This window comes from Diceros bicornis, chromosome 4 (assembly GCF_020826845.1).
Source record: "Diceros bicornis minor isolate mBicDic1 chromosome 4, mDicBic1.mat.cur, whole genome shotgun sequence".
In the NCBI taxonomy this organism is placed as follows: domain Eukaryota; kingdom Metazoa; phylum Chordata; class Mammalia; order Perissodactyla; family Rhinocerotidae; genus Diceros; species Diceros bicornis.
The window spans coordinates 35,263,228-35,288,650 of NC_080743.1; the positions used below are offsets into that span (position 1 = coordinate 35,263,228).

Below are 25,423 nucleotides of genomic sequence, written 5' to 3' on the forward strand. Positions count from 1 at the left end.
GTAGATAGTTGTATGTCGTAGTTGCACATCCATTCGAGTTGCTGTATGTGGGACGCGGCCTCAGCATGGCCGGAGAAGCGGTGTGTCGGTGCTCGCCCGGGATCCGAACCCGGGTCGCCAGCAGCGGAGCGCACGCACCCAACCGCTAAGCCACGGGGCCGGCCCAGTGTGCTTCCTTTTCAAAATCAGAGAAATGTTCTACATAATGTATGGAACCTTGATTTTCTTGTTGGCCACTCCCAGCAATAATTTTTGCTTCTCTCCCATGTACACATAGCACCTTCCAACCTCCAGAAATATTAGTGAAGGACTTGAATTTCCTAGCTTCTCCCCATTACTTTCAACCTTTAGGAATATGGTAAAAGCCTTGTTTCACCCACCGCCCACGCTATGATGTGTAGAGCCTTGTGGATTCCCTCCAGGGAATCCTCCTATCCTGAAGGCCCGCAAAGTGGATACAAATCCTTTGCTGAATTCTCAATGGCTGAGACCAAAGAGAAGATGGTAATGGCAGGAGGTTGGGCTAGAACAGACAGCTCAAGGGTTATTTTGGGACTGTAAAGAGCATCTTGAGCCAATGATGTTGGACCTTCAGGGAAATATATTAGCTACTCATTTCAGGACTCCCGTTTTCCTAGTTTTCACATACTTTAAGTGAGGGGGAGATTTTTACTGATCATGTTTTTCTTCATTTAAAATTCTGCAGATGCCATCAATAGGGAATTGGTTAAACTATGGTACATCCATCTCCTGATCCACTCAGACAGGTCAGTAACCTGTATTACATGCTCTCATAGCACCCTGTTTTCTCCTACTTAGAGGTGTAACTATATTTTCATTTTTATGATTATTTAATATCTGTCTCCTCCACTAGACTGTAAGCCCAATGAAGGCAGTTGACCATGAGGGCAGGCATTGTGTGCCCATGCTTGGTATATAGCAGATGTTTAATATTTAAATATATAATAAAGACACACAATAGAATATTATGCAGCCATTTTAAAGTATGATAATGTGAAATTGTTTATTGACACGTAAAGTTGTCCATAATATAACGTTAAATTAAAAACAACAAATTATAAAATAGTAGTATAGTATGAGCTCATTTTTATAAAAAGAATAGCTATGTATACAGATACATTGACCAAAACGTTAATAGTGGTAGGATTACAGAAGATTTTCTTTTCTTTGTAACTCTCTGTATTATCTGAAATTTAAAAATAACATTCATTTGATCCATTATTTTCTAATTTAAACACTATTTCCATTTTGAAAACAATCAAACAGATATTAAAACACATTTTTTTCTGTCATAAAACTTCACTTGTACATACAGTTTTCAATTAGACAATATTAGAAACAACCTAGATTTCTATATGCAAATCAAAATGTTGGATTATATTAATCTTGATACTATTTCTGATTAAAGTGGGCCTCTAACAAAATGATCATGATGATACCTTCATTTCTGTATAAAATTTATTATTTTATTTTAATGTCCATAATTACTGATTAGACTCCTCTCTCTCCTCTTATTCACATTCCTACTCAGGATATGGAGAATGGAATAGACCTTAATTTCTTCTCCTCTCCTATTTTTTAGCTTACAACCAAGAAAGTTGAAAGGCAGTGGACTTCTGAATGTAAGACAGAATACAAGTCAGTGGCTGCTACATTTAAAGTACCTTCCTTACTTGAAGCAAGTTTGCAAAGGTGAAGTTTTTTTCCCAACAAGACACCAAAAAAAATTACCAAAATTCTAAAAGTATATCCATTTTAAACAAATGCCTTTAATAGCCTTATTGGTTATAAAACTATAATTGGGCATTTTTAAGATCTGCTTACAATTTTCCCTTTTAAAAGATATTAATTTATATAAATAAGACATTTACAGATGATAATCTCGACAGAGCCACATACTCCCGGATATCTTAAAAGGTAAGGTAATTGCACTTATTTTATACAACAATTAGCATTATTGTGGGGAAATGGAAAATATTTTTGTATGTGAACTCCTTTTCCCAACTAAGTGTAATTGAAAAGTTTCATTAAGAGTCAATTTAAAATAAAAAAAGGAAGAAAGAAAAAAATAGGGCAAATACTGTATATGGCCATCTGTCTTTTAGTCATATTAATTTGGTTGTTCTTGCCAGTTTCAATCCTTTGACACAAAGACCTCAGTACCATATTAAGAAGTCAAACTATGACCTATAAAATGTGACAGCTCCAGGAGACCTATTCCACCATTACTCATTTTCAGTAAAAAAAATCTGACAGAATAGTGATAAATATTATGCCTTAAAACCTTAATTATACAATACAAATCATTTATAATACAAGTTGTAATGAAGAGCACGTGCTGGCACAGCTAGGCTCTACATATTCTTTGGAAGCTCAAGAAGCTCAAGGATGTCTTATCAATCATCATTTCAGATCTAGTAGCATAAAAGCTGGGTTTTCTAAGTAGGATTTCCACAAATTAGAGAAGCGTGACATTGTAGCACCATCAATAATTCTGTGATCAGCTGACCAGCTCACATTCATTATCTGTGCCTTATATACTTCTCCTTTCTCGTTAAATCGGGGGAGGGCCTAGAAATAAGGAAAAGAACCAAGAGTCAACCTTCACTTGCTCAAAGCACAAGCTCTAGCAATAGCAATGGTGAAAGATTAGGTAAATCCCCCTCCCAATAATAGAGAGGAGGTGGGCATCCCGAATGACTTCCGAAAACACCAGCTCCTACTTTTCCATCTTTGTGAGTACGTGCCTTAAGCTTTCAGTTTCTCCAAGGTATTTCCTATCCCCTGTACAATTTCCACACAGAACAGTAAATTTCATCTCAGATTTCAGTTATTTAACAAATGTTTATTGCGCACCTACCACATATCAGGTATATTCTAGATTCTGGGGATGAAGCAGTGAACAAAACAAATAACAATCCTTGCCCTCTTGTAGCTAATATTTTAATGGGGAGAGACAGACAGTTAAGATAAATAAGTAAAGTATACAGTGTGTTAGATAGTAAAAAGTGCGTAGGCAAAAATGAAGTTGTTTGGAAAGGGGCTAGAGAGTGTGGGCAGAGTGTGGAAGTGGAGGAGAGGTGGCATGTTTCTGACAGGGTAGGCACGGACAGCCTCACCAAGAAGGCTCCTCACGGAAGGCAGTGAGGAAACAAGCCAGATGGACACCTGGAGACAGAGACAGAGGGGACGCGTGACTGGAGTGTTGGAGGACCAGCAAAGGAGGCAGGGCGGCTGCAGCAGTGGGGGAGGGGTGTGGTGGGCGGTGAGGCTACAGATGGAGCAGGGTGAAGGTGGGGCATGTTGTTAAGGGCAATAGTTCTCAATCCATCTTTGGTAAAGGATCTATTTTTTTTTTTTCAAATTTCTAATCCACTGCAGGCCGTTTTTAAAAAAAATAGTAAAAGTGAAGTACTTAAAAAATGACATAAAAAAATATACAAAATACAAGCCCTAACTTCTTCTTATTAGATTCAATAGACATAAAAGCGCTCTGTCAAACTGCCATGAAAAGTTGCTACGCCCTACTTTCCCTTTCTGTCCTTATCTCCTCACAGCCCAGATACAACTGTCATGGCTGGACATGGGTGCCCAGTCACACCAAGCACACCAGTGTAGGGCCATGCAGGCCACCACAGCTACTTTGCCTTTGATCCTGAGTAAGATGAGAAGCCATTGGAGGTTTCTGAGCAGAACAGCTGTTCACTGAAAGGGGAAGACTTCAGCAGGAGCAGGTATGAGTGCAGGGGGTGGTGAGGAAAGGAGCAGGAAAGTCTAGATGCCCAATTAGACATTCAAGCAGGATATAGGAGTTTGGAGTTCATAGGAGAGGTCTAGTCTGGAGATATAAACTTGGGAGTCATCAGTGTATAAATGGTATTTAAAGCCATGAGATTGGATCACATAAAGAAAAGGGCCAGAGGGTCAGCCCTGATGGCCTAGTGGTTAAAGTTTGGCGTGCTCCACTTCAGTGGCCTGGGTTTGGCTCCTGGGTGTGGAACCACACCACTTGTCTGTCAGTAGCCATGCTGTGGCAGCAGCTCACACAGAAGAACTAGAAGGACTTAGAACTAGAATATGCGACTATGTACTGGGGCTTTGGGGAAGGAAAAAAAAGAGGAAGATTGGCAACAGGGCAACACGTTAGCTCAGGACAAATCTTTCCCAGCCAAAAAAAAGAAAAGGGCCAGAGTGAGCCCTGGGATATCCCAACGTTTAGAGATTGGGAGATTAGGAGGTACAGGCAAAGGAGACTCAGAGGGAATAGACAGTAGGTAGGAGGAAAGCCACAAAAACAAGGTATCCTATAAGTCAAAGTGAAGAGTGTTTTCCAAAGAGGTGGGATTAATCAACTGTCTCTAGTGTAGCTAATAGGTCAAGGAAGATAAGGACTGAGAATTGAGTAACATGGAGGTTCTAGTAACTTAAACCATTTAGCAACAAGGAGTTTAAAATTTACAGAGAAAATAGCAAAGGGGAGATGACACAAAGGGAGAAAGGAATTAAATACTATTTGCCGTTACCCAATGAAGCTTAGTTACATGAAGTCACTGTGAAGATTTATATTCTAAGAAATATGCTTCATAGCTTGAAGAAACCATGGGTAAAATGATTCTGTAAAAATACATCTATCGAACAGATATTTGTACACCAATGTTCATAGCATTATTCATATTAGCCAAAAAAATGGAAACAACCCAAATATTCATTACTGATGAATAGATCAACAAAATGTGTTATATACAGAGAGTTTCAGTTTGGGATGATGGAAAAGTTCTGGAGATGGATGGTGGTGATGGATGCAAACAATGTGAATGTACCTAATGCAGCTGAACTGCACACTTAAATGGTAAAGTGTGTTAAAATGGTAAATTTATTTTATGTATATTTTACCACAATTATATACTTATACATACAATTCAGAAGAAAATAAATCTCTTTAAGGAAAAAGAAAAACAAAACTTCGTCACACAGGCACGATGGTTTGGAAACTAGAAAGTCAGAATTTTGTGAGTATCAATGTTGAATTCTTACTGGGAGGAAAATGAGCGATAGAAATGTTATCATTCAGAGAAACTCCTGACGGAAAGAACAGTGTCGTGCTATGTGTTTTTGTTCTTTTCTCCCTATCTGTGTGCCAAAGGGAAAAGTAGATTCTAGGAAGAGGGAGTAACTTAGCAGCTAACATACAGTCTGCTAGAAAGCAAATCAATGGCTGAATGAAAGTATCTGTGAAGGTTTTGGATGAAAGTAATAAACTTAAGAAAGACATGTGGAAGCATTATAAATATAGAACGGAAGAAAGGTTCTTTTGCAAACATGAAGACCAAAATCAAGGTTAATTTAATAATAGTGGTATTGAAATGGTTCTAGGACCTTACTGTTTTAACTCTGGTGGTTCTCAACCCTGAGTTAATAGGGATGCCCAAGCCTCATCCCCTCTAAATTCTGATTCAGTTGGTATGCGGTGAGCTTGGACATTTCTTTTCAAGTAACCCAGATGATTCTCACACATAGCCAGAGTTAAGAATCATTGCAACCCTTATTTTAAGTCACTGTCTCCTACACATGGCCACACATCACCTGTGTTGGAACCACCTGGGTTCTTGTTTAAAATGCAAGTTCTGAGGGCTCTGTTCTCAAGGCCAAGAAATCTACATTTTAAACTAGCACTCCCAATAATTCTTGAGCAGAGTAAAGTTTGAGAAAAAATGCCCTAAATAGAGTCTTACTGTGCTATAAATAATAATCTGGATTGGCGTACTATTATTCTTTGGTTTCTGAAATAAAGATATTTTGATAGAAGCAGATTGGCTATATTTGTGATTATACATAAAGACTCACACATTTGCCTGACATAACCCACAATGATTGATCTACAGAAACAATCCAGATCACCACCATTTCATACACATAGAGGGAACCACCAGAATTGCAGGCCTAGTTTTCAGGAAGAAATAATTGGCTTACTGAGCCAACATCACACTCAAACCTAAAAAGCAAGGGGAAAACTCAGAAATGGTTACTCTTCTTTGTGTTTACTCTCCTGATCTGCTTCAACTCTGTTTTCAATTTGTTAATATATATACCTTAATTGATCCAAGAGCCCCAATTGCTACTTCGGGTGGCACTATCATTGGTTTGGCATAGGTACCACCAATCTAAAAAAAAAAAGAAAGGAAGAGTGGAAAAATTAAGCTTTTCAGGGACAAATGGCAAATGAAATTTTATATTTTTAAATATGACCAGAAATCTTAAGTTATGGTTTATGAACTTGAACATTACTATTACTCACTGATCCAATGTTGGAAAGAGTAAACGTTCCTCCTGTGAGATCAGTGGTACCGAGCTGACCCGCGGAGCCCAATTTCTGGAGGCGGTTCAATTCAGCGGCGATCTCAAATACAGAACAGATCTGAACATTTTTCACATTAGGGACGATCAACCCCTGTTCAGTATCCATTGCTATCCCAATGTTATGAGAAGCCTAAAAAAAAAAAAAAACAGTAGGCCTTTTCATAAGCTAACAGGAAAGAAAGGACCAACCTTCACTGTCTTACAGATATAATTACCAAAAACTATTTCACTAGATTGGTGATGACTTATAAGAAATAATTTTTAAAAGATTTTTTTTGAAAAATATAATTTTTTTTGGTAAGAACAGAGGGCAACAGGCTATTTCCATACAGTGTTATTGGAAATGTAAGCTGCTATAGACTTTCTGGAGAACATTTAACGATATATACCAACATGTAAAAATTTGCGCTGAGGAGATAAATACAGAAATATGTAGAGATACGCAGGGATGTTGAGTTCAGATTGTCTGTAAGTTTAAGAAACTGCAAACAATCAAAACATTTATCAATAGCTCATGGCTAAATAAATGATAACAAAGCTATATTTATTGACATGTAATGATGTCCATAATATATTAAGTGAAAAAGAAAAAAGTTAAAAGAAAAATTTTTTATAACATTAAAAGTTAAATAAAACAATATGTATAATTCCATATTTTTTTAAAAATAAAACGCTGAAAGGATGCATATTTCAACACAACAGTGAGTTATCTTAGGGGGTCGTGGGATTGAAGGTACACATTATTTTTTTCTTGTCTGCATTTTCTACAAGTATATACTTAAGTATGAAATTGTATTAATCATATGTGAAGATTTTAGATTTGACCCCTCAGAATTAGCATATCTAAGCTCACTTTCTGCTTATATATTTCTAGTGAAAAATATAATTAAGGATTAGCATCTCCAAGAGTTTTCAGTCTTAACAAACTGTCACTCCAAACAGAAGAATTCACTCAAATGGAATTCAAACTTTATTACTCTTCTCATTTAGATTATTCTTGTTTTAAAAACTGCAGGGATTCCTTTTTGAGAGGGGTTATTCTTTTTGAGGGAAGCATATGTAGGATGGGTAACATATTCCATTGCCTCACAGGCATATATTTTCATTATTTTAAGCAGAAAATCAAAAGGGCTTAAAAATGGCAATCTGCATATCTGAACAGTATCATCATTAACCAGAAAAACCAACAACAATAACAACAAATTATACTTCAGTTTAATGTTTTATCCCATACCTTTAATTCTAGCCTAAAAAAGATCACTATTTGAGGTACAACAGAAGCTTCTCTAACCAACAAGCACATTTACACCATCTTCTATTTATAACGAGAACATTTTCACAACACATAGCCAACCTTATATGTTATGTTCTGGCAGTTTTCATCCACAGAAGCATTAAGGATAGGAAACTGTAGTAATCCCAAGGAAGCAGCCTGTTTAACAGAAAGAGAATGCAACTTGAGCACATCTAACTCAGAAAGGATAGGGGATTCGAAGCAATAAGAAGAGGCGTAAAGGAGGGAGAAAGAGAACTCTTATTTACGCTGAGTTTAACTTCAAGTCTACATGTACTTAGGCACCTTACTCCCACTGTTACCTTCAAGAAATGTGGAACTAGATCACCTTGATCACTTAAGAATAAAAGATAAAGTAGTCAGGTAGCTTGAAGATTTTCAAATTAACTATACAGACTGACCAAAGTACCAAAGAAAATGTCTGAATTATAAGTGATTCCTCACTTACATGTAGAGTCTTAAGATTTCCGTGAGAAATCAATCTGTAGTTCAAAAAGGCGGTAAGCTATTTCCCTGTGTGAAGAGAGCAAGAGAGAAACATTTCCAAGTGCACTGACCATCCGAGGCCAGTGTTCTGCTGGTGTCTCAGCCAAGTGAGGGCAGCGCTGGCGTGAACATTTACTTTAGAGCCTGTCTCCCTGATCGATCACATTTGTCTTCCCACACTGCCTCCTTCTCCATTAATCGCTCTCCTTTTTTCCTTTTTTCTCTTCTTAATACCATTACTCTTCTGTCCATATTCAAATTTTCCTAACTGTCCCCAAAATATTCTTTATAGCTGTTTCTCTGCCCATCCAGGATCTAATCAAGGTTCACATATTGCATTTGGTTCTTATGCCTTGTACTAAATTTAAAAAATGGAAAAATAAAAATGCTTAAGATTGTCCTTAAAAAGAATTCCCTCCCTCACTGCTCTCATCTAGTCTAATTAAGAGTTCTTTATATGCATTGTGTTAAGTGTTATATTTGTCTGTGGGTCAGTGGTCTTAACAGAAAAAAAATCATAGCCTTGAACTAGAGAGTTAGAAAAGTTTTATCAAGCATTAGATTTGATAACTGTAACTTTAATCTTCTTTATATAAAAATCAATAGCTAAGGTTAGAGTGTTACACATAAAAACAGTATTTTGAGTATAATCCAAATTTTTTAAAAAGAAAACAAAACAAAACAAGGTGTGTGCCCATAGATTACAGGTCATTTTTTCCCCTGTACAATACTTTTTAGTATTTTCCAAATGTTCCAAAACTTACATAGGCAGAAAAAAACATTATTTTAAGGCAAATAAAGCATATTAAATTTTGTTTTCAAAATAAAGATTTGGGGCTGGCCCAGTGACGTAGTGGTTAAGTTCGTGCGCTCCACTTCGGCGGCCTGGAGTTTGCAGGTTTGGATCCCGGGCATGGACCTATGCACTGCTCATCAAGCCATGCTGTGGCAGGTGTCCCACGTGTAAAATAGAGAAAGATGGGCACGGATGTTAGCTCAGGGCCAATCTTCCTGAGGAAAAAGAGGAGGATTGGCAACGGATGTTAGCTCAGGGCTAATCTTCCTCACAAAAATAAGTAAATAAATAAATAAAGATTCGATATTTCATTCAGATTGGAACAATGAAGAAAAATATTAATAAAACAAGTTCAATATCTTAAGAGCTGGTCTATCTTTGCTTTAAAACAGACTTGTCACCAGGAAGCAGTGAGAAGAACCCAGTCCGAAATACAGAGATAGTATTCTCTTGCTCTTCAGGGTTAACTTCTCCACCAGGGTCTTCCTCTTGTTCTTCCCCCAATGCCAGGGCCTTGCTCCAGCAATTCTTCCCATTCACATATTTTTAACTTTCCATCCTCTAGTTCTCTCTCTCAGCCTACAAATCTGCTCAATTTTTCCTTGAGGATGTGCAGGAGGACAGGGGGCAGGTGGAGCCTTTCCTCAATCTCCCCCAAACAATCACCTTAATCACCCCCGTACCTGTACCCTATCCGCCTTTTATGAGATTATTTTAGTGTCTCCTCTTCCTCAATTTCTATTCATTCCCCAACCAACTGCAACCGAGCTTCTACCCCAAAAATACTTCATTCAATCAGTTCTGGCTAAGGCAGCTCATGACCTCTGAATTACTAATCCAATAGCCTGTTCCCATCCCTTATCTTAGTCAATTTCTGTGACGTTTATGACCGTTATCTACTCCCTTCTTAAAACTTTCTTCTTCTCTCTTGGTGTGAGAGGCTGAATCAATGGCCCCAGTCTTTCATGCCTCTCCGTATCCACGGTCTCAGCGAGCTAACGCTGAGCTTAGTCATGTGACTTGCTTTGGTCAATGAGTTAAGAACAAATTCGACGCAGCAGAGCTTGGAAAAAGTACTTAAAATCTGCTTCCTCTCTTCATCCGTGCCAGTACTATGAGACCACATGTAGGCTAGTATACTGGGGAGATGAGAGAGACATACGGAAGAGAAATGAGTCATCCTTGCCAAGGCCATCCTACAACAGCCGGCTCCTAGCCAACCTAGTAGCTGTAGGTTGAGTAGACATGAGTGAGTTCTGCCAAGAGCAGCAGACTGGTCCTGCTCACCTGTAGACTCATGAGAAATAATAAATGACTGTTGTTTCAAACCATTAAATTTGGGGATGGTTTATTATATAGCAATAGATACACTTGGCTTCTAAGTGACTCTTTACTGGTTCTATTGTCAAACTACTGACCCCACTCACCTCTTCCATTGTCTTTGCCCACTCAACTTCTACCTACCTAGTGATGTAAAACCCTCAGCCTTCTTTTCTTCTCATTCACACACAATTTGGGTGCTCTCATCCATGTGTTTCAATTGCCATGTCTCTACAGATGACTCTCTATAGCTGTAATATAGTCCAGATGTCTCATTTATTGACATCTATTATATCTCATGTTTATACAGCACCACTTACTTGTCAGGTAGTTGCTAAAAAGATGGAGAAAAAGGAGAACAGTTTCTGCCTTATGAGGCTCAGCGTCCAGTGAAGAGACAATCGAGTAAACACTTGCAATACAGAGACAAATTGCCATGGGAGACAAAGGGGTATTTAACTCCAAGTCTGACAGCCACAGAAGGCTTCCGGAGGAGGCTATCCCTGAACGAAATTTGGTATTTAGGATGTACACGTATTTGATCAAGGGAGGAGGGGGCACTTCAGGTGGAGTTGTGCGTTCCAGCAACTATGCATAGCTTAAGCTGACTAACACAGAGGAAGTGACTGTGGGAGAGAGAAGACCAGGGAAGCAGGCAGCAGAGACTCCTGGTAATATTTCTATGCCACACTAAGGAGTTTAGAAACTATCCTGAAGGTAAAGAAGGAGAACCACTGAAAAGAGGCAGGGAATAATATAATAATTTGACTTACGGAAGATCAATCTTGGTGCAGTATGGTAAAGGGCTGGTGGGAAGCCACACTGGAGTTGGAGACAACAGTATGCATTTCTGAGTAAAACAGACCAGAACCTGAAACTTAGCTTCCTCACTTGGAGCTATAAATCCTTGACAAGTTTCTCAACTTCTCTGAGCTGCAATTGCCTTAAATGGAAAGTGGGTGTAGCAATATTTACACGTCAGGGTTATTCTGAGAATTAAAAATGATCACATATGCAGCGTACTTCATACGAGGTCTGGCTCATGGTAGCTGCTTCAAAAATGGTGGTTAATGGGAGCTAGACTGTGAGCTGCTCAAGGTCAGCCGATGGTCTTATTCCATTTTTTACTGGTCCCAAGGCCTAGTACTAGAAATGATTCCCAGAAGCCTCCATATGTTTGCTGAATAAATGAAAGTAAATACATGTCAGTGATATACAAGATTAATACTAAGTCTCACTTTTGTTCAAATTAGGACTTTGCTGGAGTGGCGCTTTCAGAATTATAGGTTTTACCTAAATAGTAGGACAATCTTTACCTAGCTCAAAGAGATAAGCAGATAAAAATAGGACACAGAAATTTCAATTTTATAAATTCCTATGAAACAAAGAGTGTACTTGTATATTTTTCTATGTGATATGATAAGTAATATTTTTATTCAAACCCATAGTTAACACATTGCATATTTGCAAAACAAAATTTAAGTGTCCTACTCAAGACTTGTTTGAAATGAATGAAATCTTACCTTTAAGAAGAAAGGCATAAAGGAGAGTTTAACTCCACGAGCAAAAGCAATGGGTTTTAATTCTTCTCGCAGCTTAACCAACTCAGTAAGGTCAACCTCATCACAATACCCAAAGTGAGGTATCTTCAGGGTTGCAGACATAGTCTTGACCATTGCTTTGTGAAAGCCTGGAAAACAATAAACATATATATATTTTAAAATTCTTAAATCCTTTAATTCTTTTTTTTTACTAAAATAGAAGGTTCTCTAATGTTGTTTACTCTCAACTAAACTCTTCCTCTTGGAGCTACCATCTTCATTACATATCTTGAAAGCCACTAATCTCATTGACTGCAGCACCACGCCCAGTATCAAGTGTAATAATATAACAGGTAACCACTTTCAATGCTGTGATGTATAAAAAATTCAAAAGGATGCAAAACACGTATTTCTCTAATGGTTTTCTTGCAAGGTTACTCTTCTGGAAGTTAATCATCTTAAGAGTTTATAAATAACAAATGAGAAGTAGTTGTTTCGAAAGCCAACTAAAAATAATGAATATTTAAAATATCCCGAGTGAGTCTTCAAACAGAACAATTATCCATATACAAGTTTATATCCCAAGAAACCTGCTAACATTACTCTTCAGAAATTAACAGTATCAACTGAAGCTTTTCCTGGAAAAAATGTTATTTCTTCATTAAAAAAAATTATATGCTGAATATGAACTTTCCCTTCAGTAAGAATTAAAAACACCATATTAATACATGAATCTATAGAAGTAGCTTCCCCCAAATAAATTATACGATTACCTTACATTACTGTTATTATTACCTTTTATGGGTTCTGTTCTGTCTTGGCCTGTGAAGACCAGAGGTTTTGATATTGGTATAGGTATAGTCCTGTCTTGCGGTTTCGGTGGAGGCAGCATAATTTCAGCTTTTGGTGAAGGAGGTAATATAGCTCCTGTCTGCTTTTCCAAATAGTTGAGAATATCTTCTTTAAGTATTCTGCCATCTTTTCCTGAGCCAACAACTTCACTCAGCTTAATCTAAAAAAAGTGACACATTTTAATGCTCAAAATACAACTACCTAAAAATTAAATAAACCCGTCACTAAGGTCTCTAAATGGAATTTAATGAATTGAAGGTAAAAAAGTACCTCTGCCCAACAAATCAGTATAAATTTTCATTATCTTAACAGAATGCTATAAACTATAGCTACCCTTCATAAGTAATCATTGGTTCCTTTTGTACCTACTGTTCATTTACCCATGTGGTAACAATGCAGTATCTCCATTGTAGATAATCCATAGCTGTTTAAGAAAACTTACATTTTTAAACAGTCAACTATTTTTAAATTTCTTGCATAATTCTTATTTGATTTTTTCTATTTTTGGAGACTACATAAGAAGAATGAGAACTGAGAGTTTAAAGAGTTAGACACTACAACAAATGTAGACCAATGTTTCTGACCTTGGCTACCAGTAAACATATAATAGTTAAAATAATCATCATACAAAAGCTCTCTCAAATTAGTTTTTTTCTGATGGTTGTTTCAGAAAGATCAGTACAAAACATTGAAATTAATTTTACTGAGGCGTTGTATTTGGAACATGAGTTCCTCAGCCCAAGTTAAGGATCAAATACATAAGTTTTATTATTGCTTTCTATAGAATAAACAATAGATGATATAATTCCACATTCTACTAGACACACATGATACTTTTTGAAACATATGTGATCTGGCTTTACTCAATCATTTTCTATGTTTGGTTACAGAGATAAAATATTCTCACTAAATTTAATTCTATTTAAATAAAAAGACACAAAAGCTTGGATGATATCTTCATACATAGCGTATATTAGTTAATTTCTCAGGGTTACGTAACTGCTTCATTTGTATTAGTGCTTCTCTAAGGATGACTTTAAAAGAATAAAGGACTTTATCACGTCAAACATTTAGTTTATAACAAATGAACTCTGAGAATTTAAACAAATAATTTTTAAGTAATTACAAACAACTGTAAATGTCATTGGTTTTTAATTTTAAGCAAACAATTCATAAATATGCAAACTGCAAAAAAAAAGAAAAAAGAAAAGGTGATTTACAATAATAGATCTACTATTTAATTTCTAGCAATTATGCAAATAATCTAGTTATTATACACATCCTTAGGAAGTGGTAAAGGAAAGCCGAATTACGTATTTCTACAGGTAGTCCTTCTATATAATTAAGAAAAAACATTGGTAAAATGCTTCATAGCTTTCAAAGCAATATATAAGATCATTATTTCATCTGATGCCCTTAACAACCTAGTGTTCCATACTATTATTTCTATTTTCTATTATGCTAAATGAGCTCCATGTTTCAACACATTTAATGGCTAATAAATTTTCTTTAAGGGTTTATAACATAATTTACCTAAGCATATCCCTGATTTTGAACACATGTGCCCTCTGATTTTTGGCTATATAAAACACTTGCAAGAATGTATCCTAGATTATTTCCTGGGGATAGCTCCTCAATGGTAGGATAACTGGCTGAAGGGATATGAACATTTTAATGACTCTTATCACATATTTCCAAAATGTAAACTTTTGTTTTTCCCACTGTAACTTAACTACTTCTCTCAAAAACAGACAAACAAACAAAAAATGTGCATTGTGAGGCACAGTGGAAAGAACTCAGGCTTTGGAACCAGAAGGTTTATGTTCAAATCCCCAGTTCAGCTACTTACTTGATTTTAGGCAACTTAATCTATTTCTCTGCTCTTTTTCGTCTGCAAAATGGGGATAATCCAAACCATCTTGCAGGGTCACTGTGAGGATCAGAGATAATGTGTGCACAGCGTCTGGCTCATAAGTGCTCAAATAATGGAGGCAATATTGTTGAGGCAGTAGATAATGATTAAGAGCACTGATTTTAGAGTAATAGAGACTCACTTCAGAATCCTGGCTCCACCACTATGTTTGCTGTGTGAACTCGGACCAGTTACTCGACCTCTGTAAATCTTAGAATAGCCCCATTATTTTACAGAGTTGTGAAGACTAAATGAGATAATATGTAAATACTTATCACAGTGCCTGAGAGCCACCTTGCCTTGGAGGTTAAGTAGCAGTGACTGGCTGATAAGAGGGAATACAAAAGGTTAGGCTCCTTGTTTCAAGTCAGCACAATTTCATGTTTCTCCTCATCTCCCTGGGATCCTCGAGACCACATCTTTGCCTGGCCCATTTCCCTCTCTTCCCTTCCCTATACAGCCTCCCTCCTTCCCAGTAAAGGTGTTCACTCTCTCCATCAATCAATCAATCAATCAATCAATCAATCACATGTACCCAAGTCCCTGTCTCAAGCTGTGCTTCTAGGGTACCTGATCTAAGACACTAGTATTTACAAGTGCTCAATAAATGGTAGCCCTGACAGTTATTAAGCTCTAAGAAAGAATAATAAAAGCACACTCCTCAACTAATATAAGTTATAAGCTCACAATTTTCTTCTCATTTCTCACGAGTACTTTTATGCAACTCTCACTTTTTAGTAATAGACATTTTCATGTTTTCTTTCTTTCTTTTTTTTTTTGCGAGGTAGATCAGCCCTGAGCTAACATTCAATGCCAATCCTCCTCTTTTTGCTGAGGAAGATTAGCCCTGGGCTAACACCCGTGCCCATCTTCCTCTACTTTATATGGGACGCCACCACAGCATGGCTTGACAAGTGGTGCATCGGTGCGTGCCCGGGATCCAAACCTGCAAACCCTCGGGCCGCCAAAGCACTTAACTGCTGTGCCATCGGGCTGGCCCCTCATGTTTTCTTTAATCCCATCTTGGGCCATCTCACCTTGGATAATTGGCTGATTTTTCATAGATACAAATATATACCCTCTATGTGATCTCGCACTTAAATATTAAGAAACTTACATTGTTTTCCATTGCAAGGCGGCGAACTGCAGGAGTTGCCAGTGTTTTTTGGCCCTTTATCTCTTGGTGCGTGTGTTCATCATGGGACACAGCAGGAGTTTCAACAACATCTTCTTCCGAATCTGGTAACAAGGTAAAATTTTATTCTTTAGTTGAAAATGTTTTAAAAACAAGTTTAGTGGCTTATAATATATAAATAAGTCCAACTTAAAGTTTATAGTTAAAAAGCATAAGAGTTGGGCTACTTCAGAATGGGAAAACACAACTTCAGAATGGGAAATCAAATGGGTAGAATGTGTGCGCGGTGGAGGGTATTGATACCTCGTACTGTTTAATGATTATTATTAGCTGATGTTTACTTCATTTCTGTTAAAATCATGTAGCAGCTGCAAGTCAAAAAATGAGAGCTTTTTCTATAAATTTTAAAACATGTTGTGTTTTAAACACTTTCCTAATGAATTTCTCATTTATATTTATAAATAGCAGAAGAATCAAATGTGAGGTAAATTACATGAAAAAATCATGTAAAACCTGTGACAATCTTAAACACTCTCCTAAGATAATGTAGCATTTAAAACTTTTCTCTGCTTTAAGTATGGCTTAAGCAATGCTGTGGAAGATTTTATTTTCATGGCTAATGCTGATTTGATTTTTCTATTCTCTAACTCTAGAGTACTGATAAAAGAAAAACTATCTTGGGCTATTAGCATGTATTTTTGCAACCAAAAAAAAAAGTTTTTGAGAGCATCTAATTGTCAAAGTCTGATGCTAGGAAACCAATGCTGTAGAGCAGAAGCTCTGTGGGAATTAGCAAATTAGAGACTAAACTTCTGAAAATCAGCAGGCAACTGAGTTTGCTGGGACATTCAATTCTAAGCAAATAAAAATTTTCCAGTGCCGCAACTATGGAAAGACAGTCTATTCTCCTCCTCACTACTCTATGAATTGGCCCAGTGAAGCTCTCGAAGTTCCCCCAAGCGTGAGGAGGGGAAGAAAACAAAAACTTGTATTGAGCATGAAGGGTAGCAGAATATGTCACCTCAAAATATGACTGTAGGAGTTCAGGACACGCCACCCCAAAATATGCTACTTTGGTATACTGATTATTTTGAGCTGTAGGCACTTGGAAAAACAGGAAACGCAGGAAGAAGCTTTCTCTGAACTCCCCCTTATTGCCTAAAGACAGATGTTTCAAAAGGCAATGGTCATAAATCCACTACCCAGGAGCATCATCACCAGGGAAGATTGATTCTTAGCACAGAAGAGGAGACTAGAAGTCGGCACCACACCCAGATGAACTTTGTCACAAGATATCACACCTTCCATCTGTTCTAAGGGCCCGTTCATCGTCCCTAAAAATCACTTGCTCTCCTCTAAGAGGCCTACATCCCCTACCCTCCTTTCCCTATGAAGATGATATTTAAGCCTGAATTTGAAAGCCACCTCTCTGAGTTACTCATTTTTCCCTGGGTGTCTCCCATGTATACATTAGAGAGATATGTTAATAAACTTCTGTTTTTCTCTTGTTAATCTGTCTTTTATTACAGAGGTCTCAGCTAAGAACTCAGAAGGTAGAGGGAAAATTATTTTTCCTCCCCTAGAAGTACCTATTATATGTCAAATACTGTGCTACATATGCAATATCTTAATTTTCACTCCAACTGTGAAAGATAGGTGTTACTATCCCCATTTTATAGATTAAAAAATGCGAGACTTGAGAGATGAAGGGATCGGCCAAAAGTCACACACCTAATAAACTGTGAAGAGCTGAGATTCAACCCTAGCGCTGACTTAGTCTGTGCTGTTTCCATTAGTCCACGACCCTAGTAAGTTTTCTTTCTGGTCAAATAAACTGGAATACAACGCCTCTAGTTCAAGGCATAGTTTTGTTGGACTTTGAAAATCCCTGTGTATTATCTATATCTGATAAAGTTATGGGAGAAACTAGTAAGAAAGATTAACATTAGGAACTAATGTTAATCAAACCAAAGAAATCAAGAGGATTCAATTGCAGGAACCCCAAATACTGATTTGAATAATGCATATTTGCTGAAATAAGAGAAATTTATAAATGCCCAAGTATATCATATACAAAAGTTATTATATATTTCCAAAGGATTATGTAATTTACTGCTACCCATCTTTCTGGAAAACATTTTGATATATCACCAAGTAGTACTGCCTCTTAGAATAACTTTTGTGTAAATATAAGGGACAAAACAAACTTATTTGTGAGAAGTCACTCATATTATATATCATTTGTAGTAGTCAGGTATTTGTTGGAAGAAAGCTCTCTTAATCAAGTAGTAAAATATCACCTTACTATATATCACTTTAAATCATTTACTAAGTGTTTTTACACATATTTTCTTCTTTGGTGATCACAACAATGTTATAAGAATGCAGGGACAATCTCTTGATTTTACCAGTGTAGAAACACTCTAAGGGGGATGAAGTTAAGACTAAACTAAAATTTCATAACTCTCCCCAACTGATGTGATTTTCATGGTTCTGGCACCATACTCTAATATGTGGGATTTTATTTCTTCAGTAGTGGATTTAGAGTACACAGTTTTAAAAGCCTTAATTAAGAGCAAAAGAACTCCGGAAGTAAGCACTTTTTCTCATGAAGATTGCCAATTTAGCGTTGCTGAAATTCCTCATATGAAGCAAATTTACCAAAAAACCACATTATGTGAGCTTAACTAAATAAAAGAGTAATTTGAATTAGTAAAAATATTAAACTATGAAAATGCAATATTCTTAGGTATTTCAAAAACTATTTCTAAGAACCACAGTAAATAGTTAACTACATTCATTCACTTAACTGGGGGAAATTCTTTTGGGGAAAATGTTTTGAAATATGAAAGCATTCAAGGGTGTTTGAAACAGTTTGTTTTCGTAATAAGCTTTAAACTTTTCCCCCTGCGAAACTGCTTAGGAAGACCTTTCTTCATAACACAAATGTAAACTTTAGTTTAGTGCCTGTCCAAATGATCATAAATTGAGAATTAATGACACCCAAACCAAGGAGATTTCACTTAAAATTATTGAAACAGCTAATTCAACATACAATTGGCTGTACAAAATTAAGTGTTAGCTACCATTCATTGAATGCTTACTATGCCCAGGCATTGTACTACATAATTTATATCATTGAGTGTAATTTAATTAAATGACATGCCAAGTTCTTGAATAGTTTCATGTCAAAGAGGTTTTCTTTAACTCTAAAACACTGTATTAATCCTGGAAAACATTTTAATATTATAAACTCTATAATAGCACACCTAACTTGTGTTGTTACAGCAGAATTTTGCAAATTTGCACATGTATAGTGTTAGAAATTCAATCCCAGTGTTCTAGACGAAGAATGGTGCTGATACCCATCATCTCTGAATAGAATTTTCACTGTAACAAAGTGGTTAGGAACATGGGCTTTGGAATTAAACAGTGCTGGGGTCAAATTGTAGCTCCACCAAGGCTATGTGACCATAGGCAAGTTAGTAAACCTCCATGAGTCTCAATGTTGCACGTGTCAAATGCAGATAATGATTTGATGAGATAATGTATAGATAGCATTAGCACAGAGAAAGCATTCAATCAATGATAGACGTTGATGTTAAAGGGTAAATGCAATATAATGGCAGAATAATACTGGTTTTATAAAGTATTCTGCTACAGCTTATGTCCCTCCCTCTCTTCCCTTAATACTTCCCCATGGCGGCAAGACTCCTCAATTAGACGTAATTAGGTATAGTAACTCTCTACTTATCTGGTGGTCAAACATTCTGGCAACTTAATCTTGCAGACAGTTTCAGGCCCAGAATACCTAAAATAGCTGCCACACAGCTTCAGCATTAAAACCATGCACTTGCTCCAGAGGAAGGGCATTTAGACTCTCAATCAGATCCTATTTTCTCTTCGTAGCACATACTTCTTAACAAACTTGGTTATCTGTCTTCCCAGAAAGTTAGGAAGGAGAGTGATGGCCTGGCACAATGACAACGCTAAGAGGTAGGCTGAAAAAAAATCAGATGCAGAATTGTTTTGTTTACAGTACAATGAATGTTCATAACGTCTTTGCATGATCAAAAAAAGTTATACTCAATATCCTCATTTTAAGAAGGAGTAACATGTCTAAAGCTTTTTTTTAATAAAACTAATGATTCCCCTCAAATAAATGGTTTTGAAAAAAGTTTTGGTACAAAAAGTTTAGCTGTTTAGAAAAATGAAGAGTCATCTTACTTTGTTAAATAAATAGAGGCTAGAGAAAGCCAGGTTAGCTGTAAAGAGAACTCACGGCAATACACTTAAAACTCTGAGTTTACAGTAGACAACGCACTGAGACATGGAATAGTTTTGACTTAATCTTGACGATTTCAAGTAACTGGATTTCAACTTGTATTTTTTAAAACAATACATGCCTTGTAAATGTCACAGATACAAGTTGGCCTAAGTGAGTCCAGTAAGCTCTTTTCAAGCAGAGGTCTGTCTACAGTCAAATCACTCATAGAAAGGACTTGGAGGTCCCAAATAGTTTCTGTCATCAAAGTTGTCATGACACTCCAGCCTTGAAAAGCAGACTGCGACACCATGTTACAAAAGACAGTACCATAGAATATCATTTAAACAAGCATTAGAAGACAAGATTTAATTTCCAATACTACTAATTAAGATTTCTGGTCTTGATCTGTTATATCCTTGATAGTTCTATGCTAGAATTATTTTCTACCTATAAAATGGAAATAATGTATCTTATTCTTCTAAAAGACTTTTTAAGCAATTTTCTATTTATAGTATAATTGGTTTTACCAACACTAAAACAAGGAACAATATAAACAAATTCAGTATTACTAAAAAATCTTTCCCATTTCCAGGATTAAAAAGAGGCACATACAGGGGCTGGCCTTGTGGCCTAGTAGCTCAAGTTCCATGTGCTCTGCTTTGGGGGCCCAGGTTCACAGGTTCAGATCCCGGGTGTGGACCTACACCACTTGTCAGTCATGCTGTGGCAGGCGACCCACATACAAAAAAGAGGAAGATTGGCAGTGGATGTTAGCTCAGGGCAAATCTTCCTCAGCAAAAAAAAAAAAAAAAAAAAAGGCACATATAAATTTCTCAGTAAATCAAATCTATTGTTCTATAGGCCTGCTTATTTGATACATAGTTTTATGCTTCATAGTTTATTCTTACAGTAAAAAAATTAATAAAAATTATAATAAAACATAAATATAAAAGCAAAAAGGTATACATGCAAAATAAAACTACCACACAAGATAATTGTTCAGAATGCACTCTGAATGGCAAGTGAAATAGAACAGCTAGCAAATGATCACTTCTCTATGAGGAATATTATCAGATAAATAAACTGCACATACATATAATGTAAAATTTGATAAGCTTTGAAATCTGTATATACCCATAAACCATCACTACAATCAAGACAGTGAACATATCCATCACCCCCAGAAGTTTCCTTATACCCCTTGGTAATCCCTCCTTCCCAGCATGCCCACCCCACCCCCACCCCCTCACCTGGCAACCATCAATCAGTTTTCTGTCATTACAGATTAGTTTACATTTTCTAAGATTTTATATACTACATGGAATCATATAGCATGTTCCCTTTTTTGTCTGGCTTCTTTCACTCAGCATAATTTTTCGAGATTCATCTATGTTGCACAGGAGATTAATTTTTGTGAAAAAATTCTCTAGAAAAAACACACTCCTCTCTTGAAAAAGTTCTATGATTCTGTAATTTGCTATCAAGACTTATTAAGTTGGATCTCACTTGAGATGTCAAAATAAACTCTAAAAATAAGGCCAAACAATAAAAACCCCATAAATCTCAATTATTTACCTGTTCATATAAATAATTTGCTTTTTCAGATGGCCCGAATTGGTATCTAATCTGTCTACAGCACCTGATTGGGTGTCCCAATTTAATGACATCCATAATAGTGTTCAGCATCTTTGCTTGTCTCACTTTGGCCAAGAGCGTAACCCTCGTTCCTTTCTAGGTCTTGAGTGAATCCAAAAAATGTCACTGATCCATCAAAATAACTTGGTGTTTATTTCAGGTAATTTTTAAAGGCGAATTCCTTTTTGTTTTTAATATTCCTAAATCATGCCTTTCAATAGAAATTTGGAATCAAGATATAGGAAGCACTCCTATTACCCTACATTATGGTCTTTTATCCAGTCCACACTAAAAGGAACAAAATCCCCTGAAGAAACGGATAATTTCAGATCTGAGACAGGAAAAGTACAAGGTAAGTCCCAGAATATCTTCTTGTGCCAAAAGTAAGGAAGCTTTTGAAAATCAATGGGGCCATGTTAAAAGAACAAGAGCCACCTTGAAAGGGACACTACTATTAAAAATTTGAGCATCAATAAGAATGATTATAATAGATTAAACACATTGAGTCAACTGAAATACAGATAAAGTTGGAAAAATTAATATCACCATTTGAAGGGGATATTAAAGCAACCCTTTACTTGGAGAATGGGTAAAGGGAAAGCATCAAGTATTTATTTTGTCTTTCCATTAGGAAACTGTATTTCAGAGAAACCAATGGCTGCAACTGATGAGAGGAAAGCTTCATTTTACCGAATAATGCCAGCTAATAACCTTAAAGGAATGACAGAGTCCAAAAATCGTCATGCCACAACCACTATAGCAATTATTGATTTAGGCAAAGACTTTCAAATGATATTATAAACTGCTTATCTAGTGTCAAAGTAACACCACATAGATCACTTCCAGGTTGCAAAGGGGGAAAACATACTGTACAAGGGAGGGGCAAGGGTATCCCTATCCTTATTCAGTGTTTAAACTTAGCATCACTACAGCAGGTCACCCAGATATTATGAGTGTTCTGATGTGAAGCAGTATGAGTAACATAATATTATCCATGATGTAATCTAGCCAAAATAGTTAACTTGAACCCAGCCTTTTAAACTTACTTCCAGTTTACAGGAAATATAAGGACTAGAGGAGCAAGTTAAACACCACCACGAAGAAGCAACAGGACAAATCCAAAAGATGTGACATTCTGCAAAACAAATGGTGGTGTCTCTTCAACGAGTCAGTGTCATGAAACAAAATGTGAGGGAGGGTGAACTAGATTAAAAGAGACCAGGGGCGATACATAGCCCTATACTGGACCCTACTTTGAACAAACCATTGAAAATTTCAAGGACATTTTGGGGGCCATTGGGGAAAGTTAAATAGGGTCTATCAGATAAAATAAAAATGTATTGTGATGAAAAATGAAAAATGTCTGGAGTGATATACACCAACATGTTAAGAGCAGTGATTTCTGAGTGGTAGCAATATGTTTTTATTTTCTTATTTTTGGTTTTCTGCATTTTATAACTTTCTACAGTGCACATATCCTGCTTTTATAATAATAGAAGTTAAATAATAGGAAGGCCATCTTCCAGCTTTTAGAGGCAACATGTCATAGGGGAAAATATTCTGGACAAAGACTCAGGACATCCGAATTCTAAATTTGGCTCTGTCACTGCCATTGGGCAAATCACCCAACCTTTTTAGGCTAGGTTTAGTTTCTTCATCTGTTAAACTGGCATACCTCACAAGTAAGGGTAAATAAAGTAATAGGTATGAAACATTTTATAAATTATAAAGTATGATTATGATATCAGTTATTATTATTATTATTATACAGACTGCAAAACTAAGAGTCAGATAGCCACTGTAATTCATACTCCTTCTAGACTTCTGAATTACATTACTGAAATGTCTATTTGAGCACTTCCCAAATAGACTGCTGGCTTAGGGTTGCATCACAGAACTTATGTTCCCCCAGCTCCCAATATCAAGGCTGTTTCCTAGATGACATAACCTGGTGCAGCACAACAATGCCATCAGAAACTTCTGAGGTAGAAAGCCAGCTGTTTGCCCCCACTGGAACAGCCCACTGTTTTAGTTTTCCTCTGTAACATTCTCATAATGAATTCTCTATTTCAGGACATCTACTGCTTGTAAGCTCCATAGCTGCTGCTTCTTCTGAATGCTAGTCTCTTCCCTTTTCATTCTTATTTTTTCTTTTCTCTTCTACTTCTCTTCGAGAAGTCTGGCTTTCATAACGATCACCAACAAGAGTGTTTTTGTTTTTGTATCAGTGGCAAACAGAGTAACGCCATTATGTTAGATGTAATCTCTGCATATTCTAACTTTTGTTATTAGTGACCAGTGTTGAAGGCCTGGGTCTTTAGTTCCTAAGAGAGCTTGTTGCTTCTTTGAACACTAAGGTTACCAGAAGGCAGGCCTCCAGATAAGTGAAGTATTACTGTACATGTTTTTAACATGGTAACTGGTCAAAAGATAATCATGCATCACAGAGGACCTTTTCTCTTTTCCTGACTTCAGCTTCTAAACCCCCAAATCAAACCCCCAAAGTTATTCAAAGTAAACATCACTTTTAATTGGTACTCAATGACAAAAGGACAGAAGTAATTGATTTGGCAAAATAGATGAACATATTTACGGTACCTTTTAAAGCTTCTGTTTCTATGTCTACTAATGGCTTCCCCACATAGGCAATATCGTCTAGATTATAATACAGTTTTTTAATGACTCCATCATAACGACTAGTGATGGTAACAGAAGCTTTATCACTTTGAACTTCACAGATGCTATCAAACTGAGACACTGTATCTCCTTCTTTTACATACCTAAAAGAAAAAGACATAAGATACTTTTACATGAACAATTATAAGTACAGATCACCCTAACAATGTAAATGCCACACTGAATTAGATCAGTATCCATGTAGCCCAGCATTTAGTCCCAGATGGTACATCAAAGAATGTTCCAGAAAAGACTATAATGGTTTCCAGAGTCTCTTTGATGTATCTCCAAGAAATACTAAAATTTTAAAAACCATTCATAGGTCTATAACCCAAAAATTTAATTAAACTTTCAAGTTTTTTGCCTCACCCATTTCTTTGAAGAAGTTCTAGAAGTGTGTGTTAAAAGTGTTATTTCCTTTTATTGTCCTATATTAGCCTTTATCAAACTTTAGGGATGCCTATTATTCCTAGAATTAAATTTAAAAAATTGATATGAAAAGCTATATGTCAACAAATTGGATAACCTAGAAGAAATGGATAAATTCTTAAAATCATACAACCTCTCAAAAGTGAATCAAGAAGAAATACAGAATCTGACTAGACAAGTCACAAGTAAAGAGAATGAAACAGTAACCAAAAACCTGTCAAAACAAAAGTCCAGGGGCCAGCCCCAATGGCTTAGTGGTTAAGTTCAGCGCACTCTGCTTTGGCAGCCCAGGTTCGGTTCCCAGGCACAGACCTACACCACTCGTCTGTCAGTGGCCATGCTGTGACAGTGGCTCACCTACAAAATAGAGGAAAACTGGCAACAGATGTTAGCTCAGGGTGAGTCTTCCTCAGCAAAAAAAAAAAAAAAAAAAAAAAAAAAAGTCCAGGACCAGACAGCTTCTCTAGTGAATTCTACCAAACATTCAAAGAACATTTAATACCTGTCTCAAACTCTTCTAAAAAACTGAAGAGGATAGTATGCTTCCTAACTCATTTTAAGAGTCAATATTACCCTGATACCAAAACCAGACAGGGACAAAAAAGGAAAATTACTGGCCAATATTGCTGATGAACATAGTTGCAGAAATCCTCAACAAAATATTAGCAAATCGACTACACCAATACATTAAAAGAATCATAC

At 36.5% G+C, this 25,423-nt stretch overlaps 1 protein-coding gene across 2 annotated transcripts in view; it reads right to left on the reverse strand.

The window, feature by feature from the left end:
- Positions 1-1,003: 1,003 nt before the first annotated feature.
- The window catches only part of DBT (dihydrolipoamide branched chain transacylase E2), a 40,458-nt gene continuing 16,038 nt past the window's right edge, over positions 1,004-25,423 (reverse strand). For both annotated transcript variants that reach the window (XM_058538627.1, XM_058538628.1), the window contains 8 exons: positions 24,215-24,396; positions 15,697-15,818; positions 12,611-12,827; positions 11,798-11,964; positions 7,733-7,810; positions 6,317-6,508; positions 6,111-6,182; positions 1,004-2,592 (listed from right to left, as the gene is read on the reverse strand). In XM_058538627.1, the coding sequence (XP_058394610.1) occupies positions 2,425-2,592; positions 6,111-6,182; positions 6,317-6,508; positions 7,733-7,810; positions 11,798-11,964; positions 12,611-12,827; positions 15,697-15,818; positions 24,215-24,396 (1,198 nt within the window). In that variant the 3' untranslated portion in view covers positions 1,004-2,424. The remainder of the gene's footprint in view (positions 2,593-6,110; positions 6,183-6,316; positions 6,509-7,732; positions 7,811-11,797; positions 11,965-12,610; positions 12,828-15,696; positions 15,819-24,214; positions 24,397-25,423) is intronic.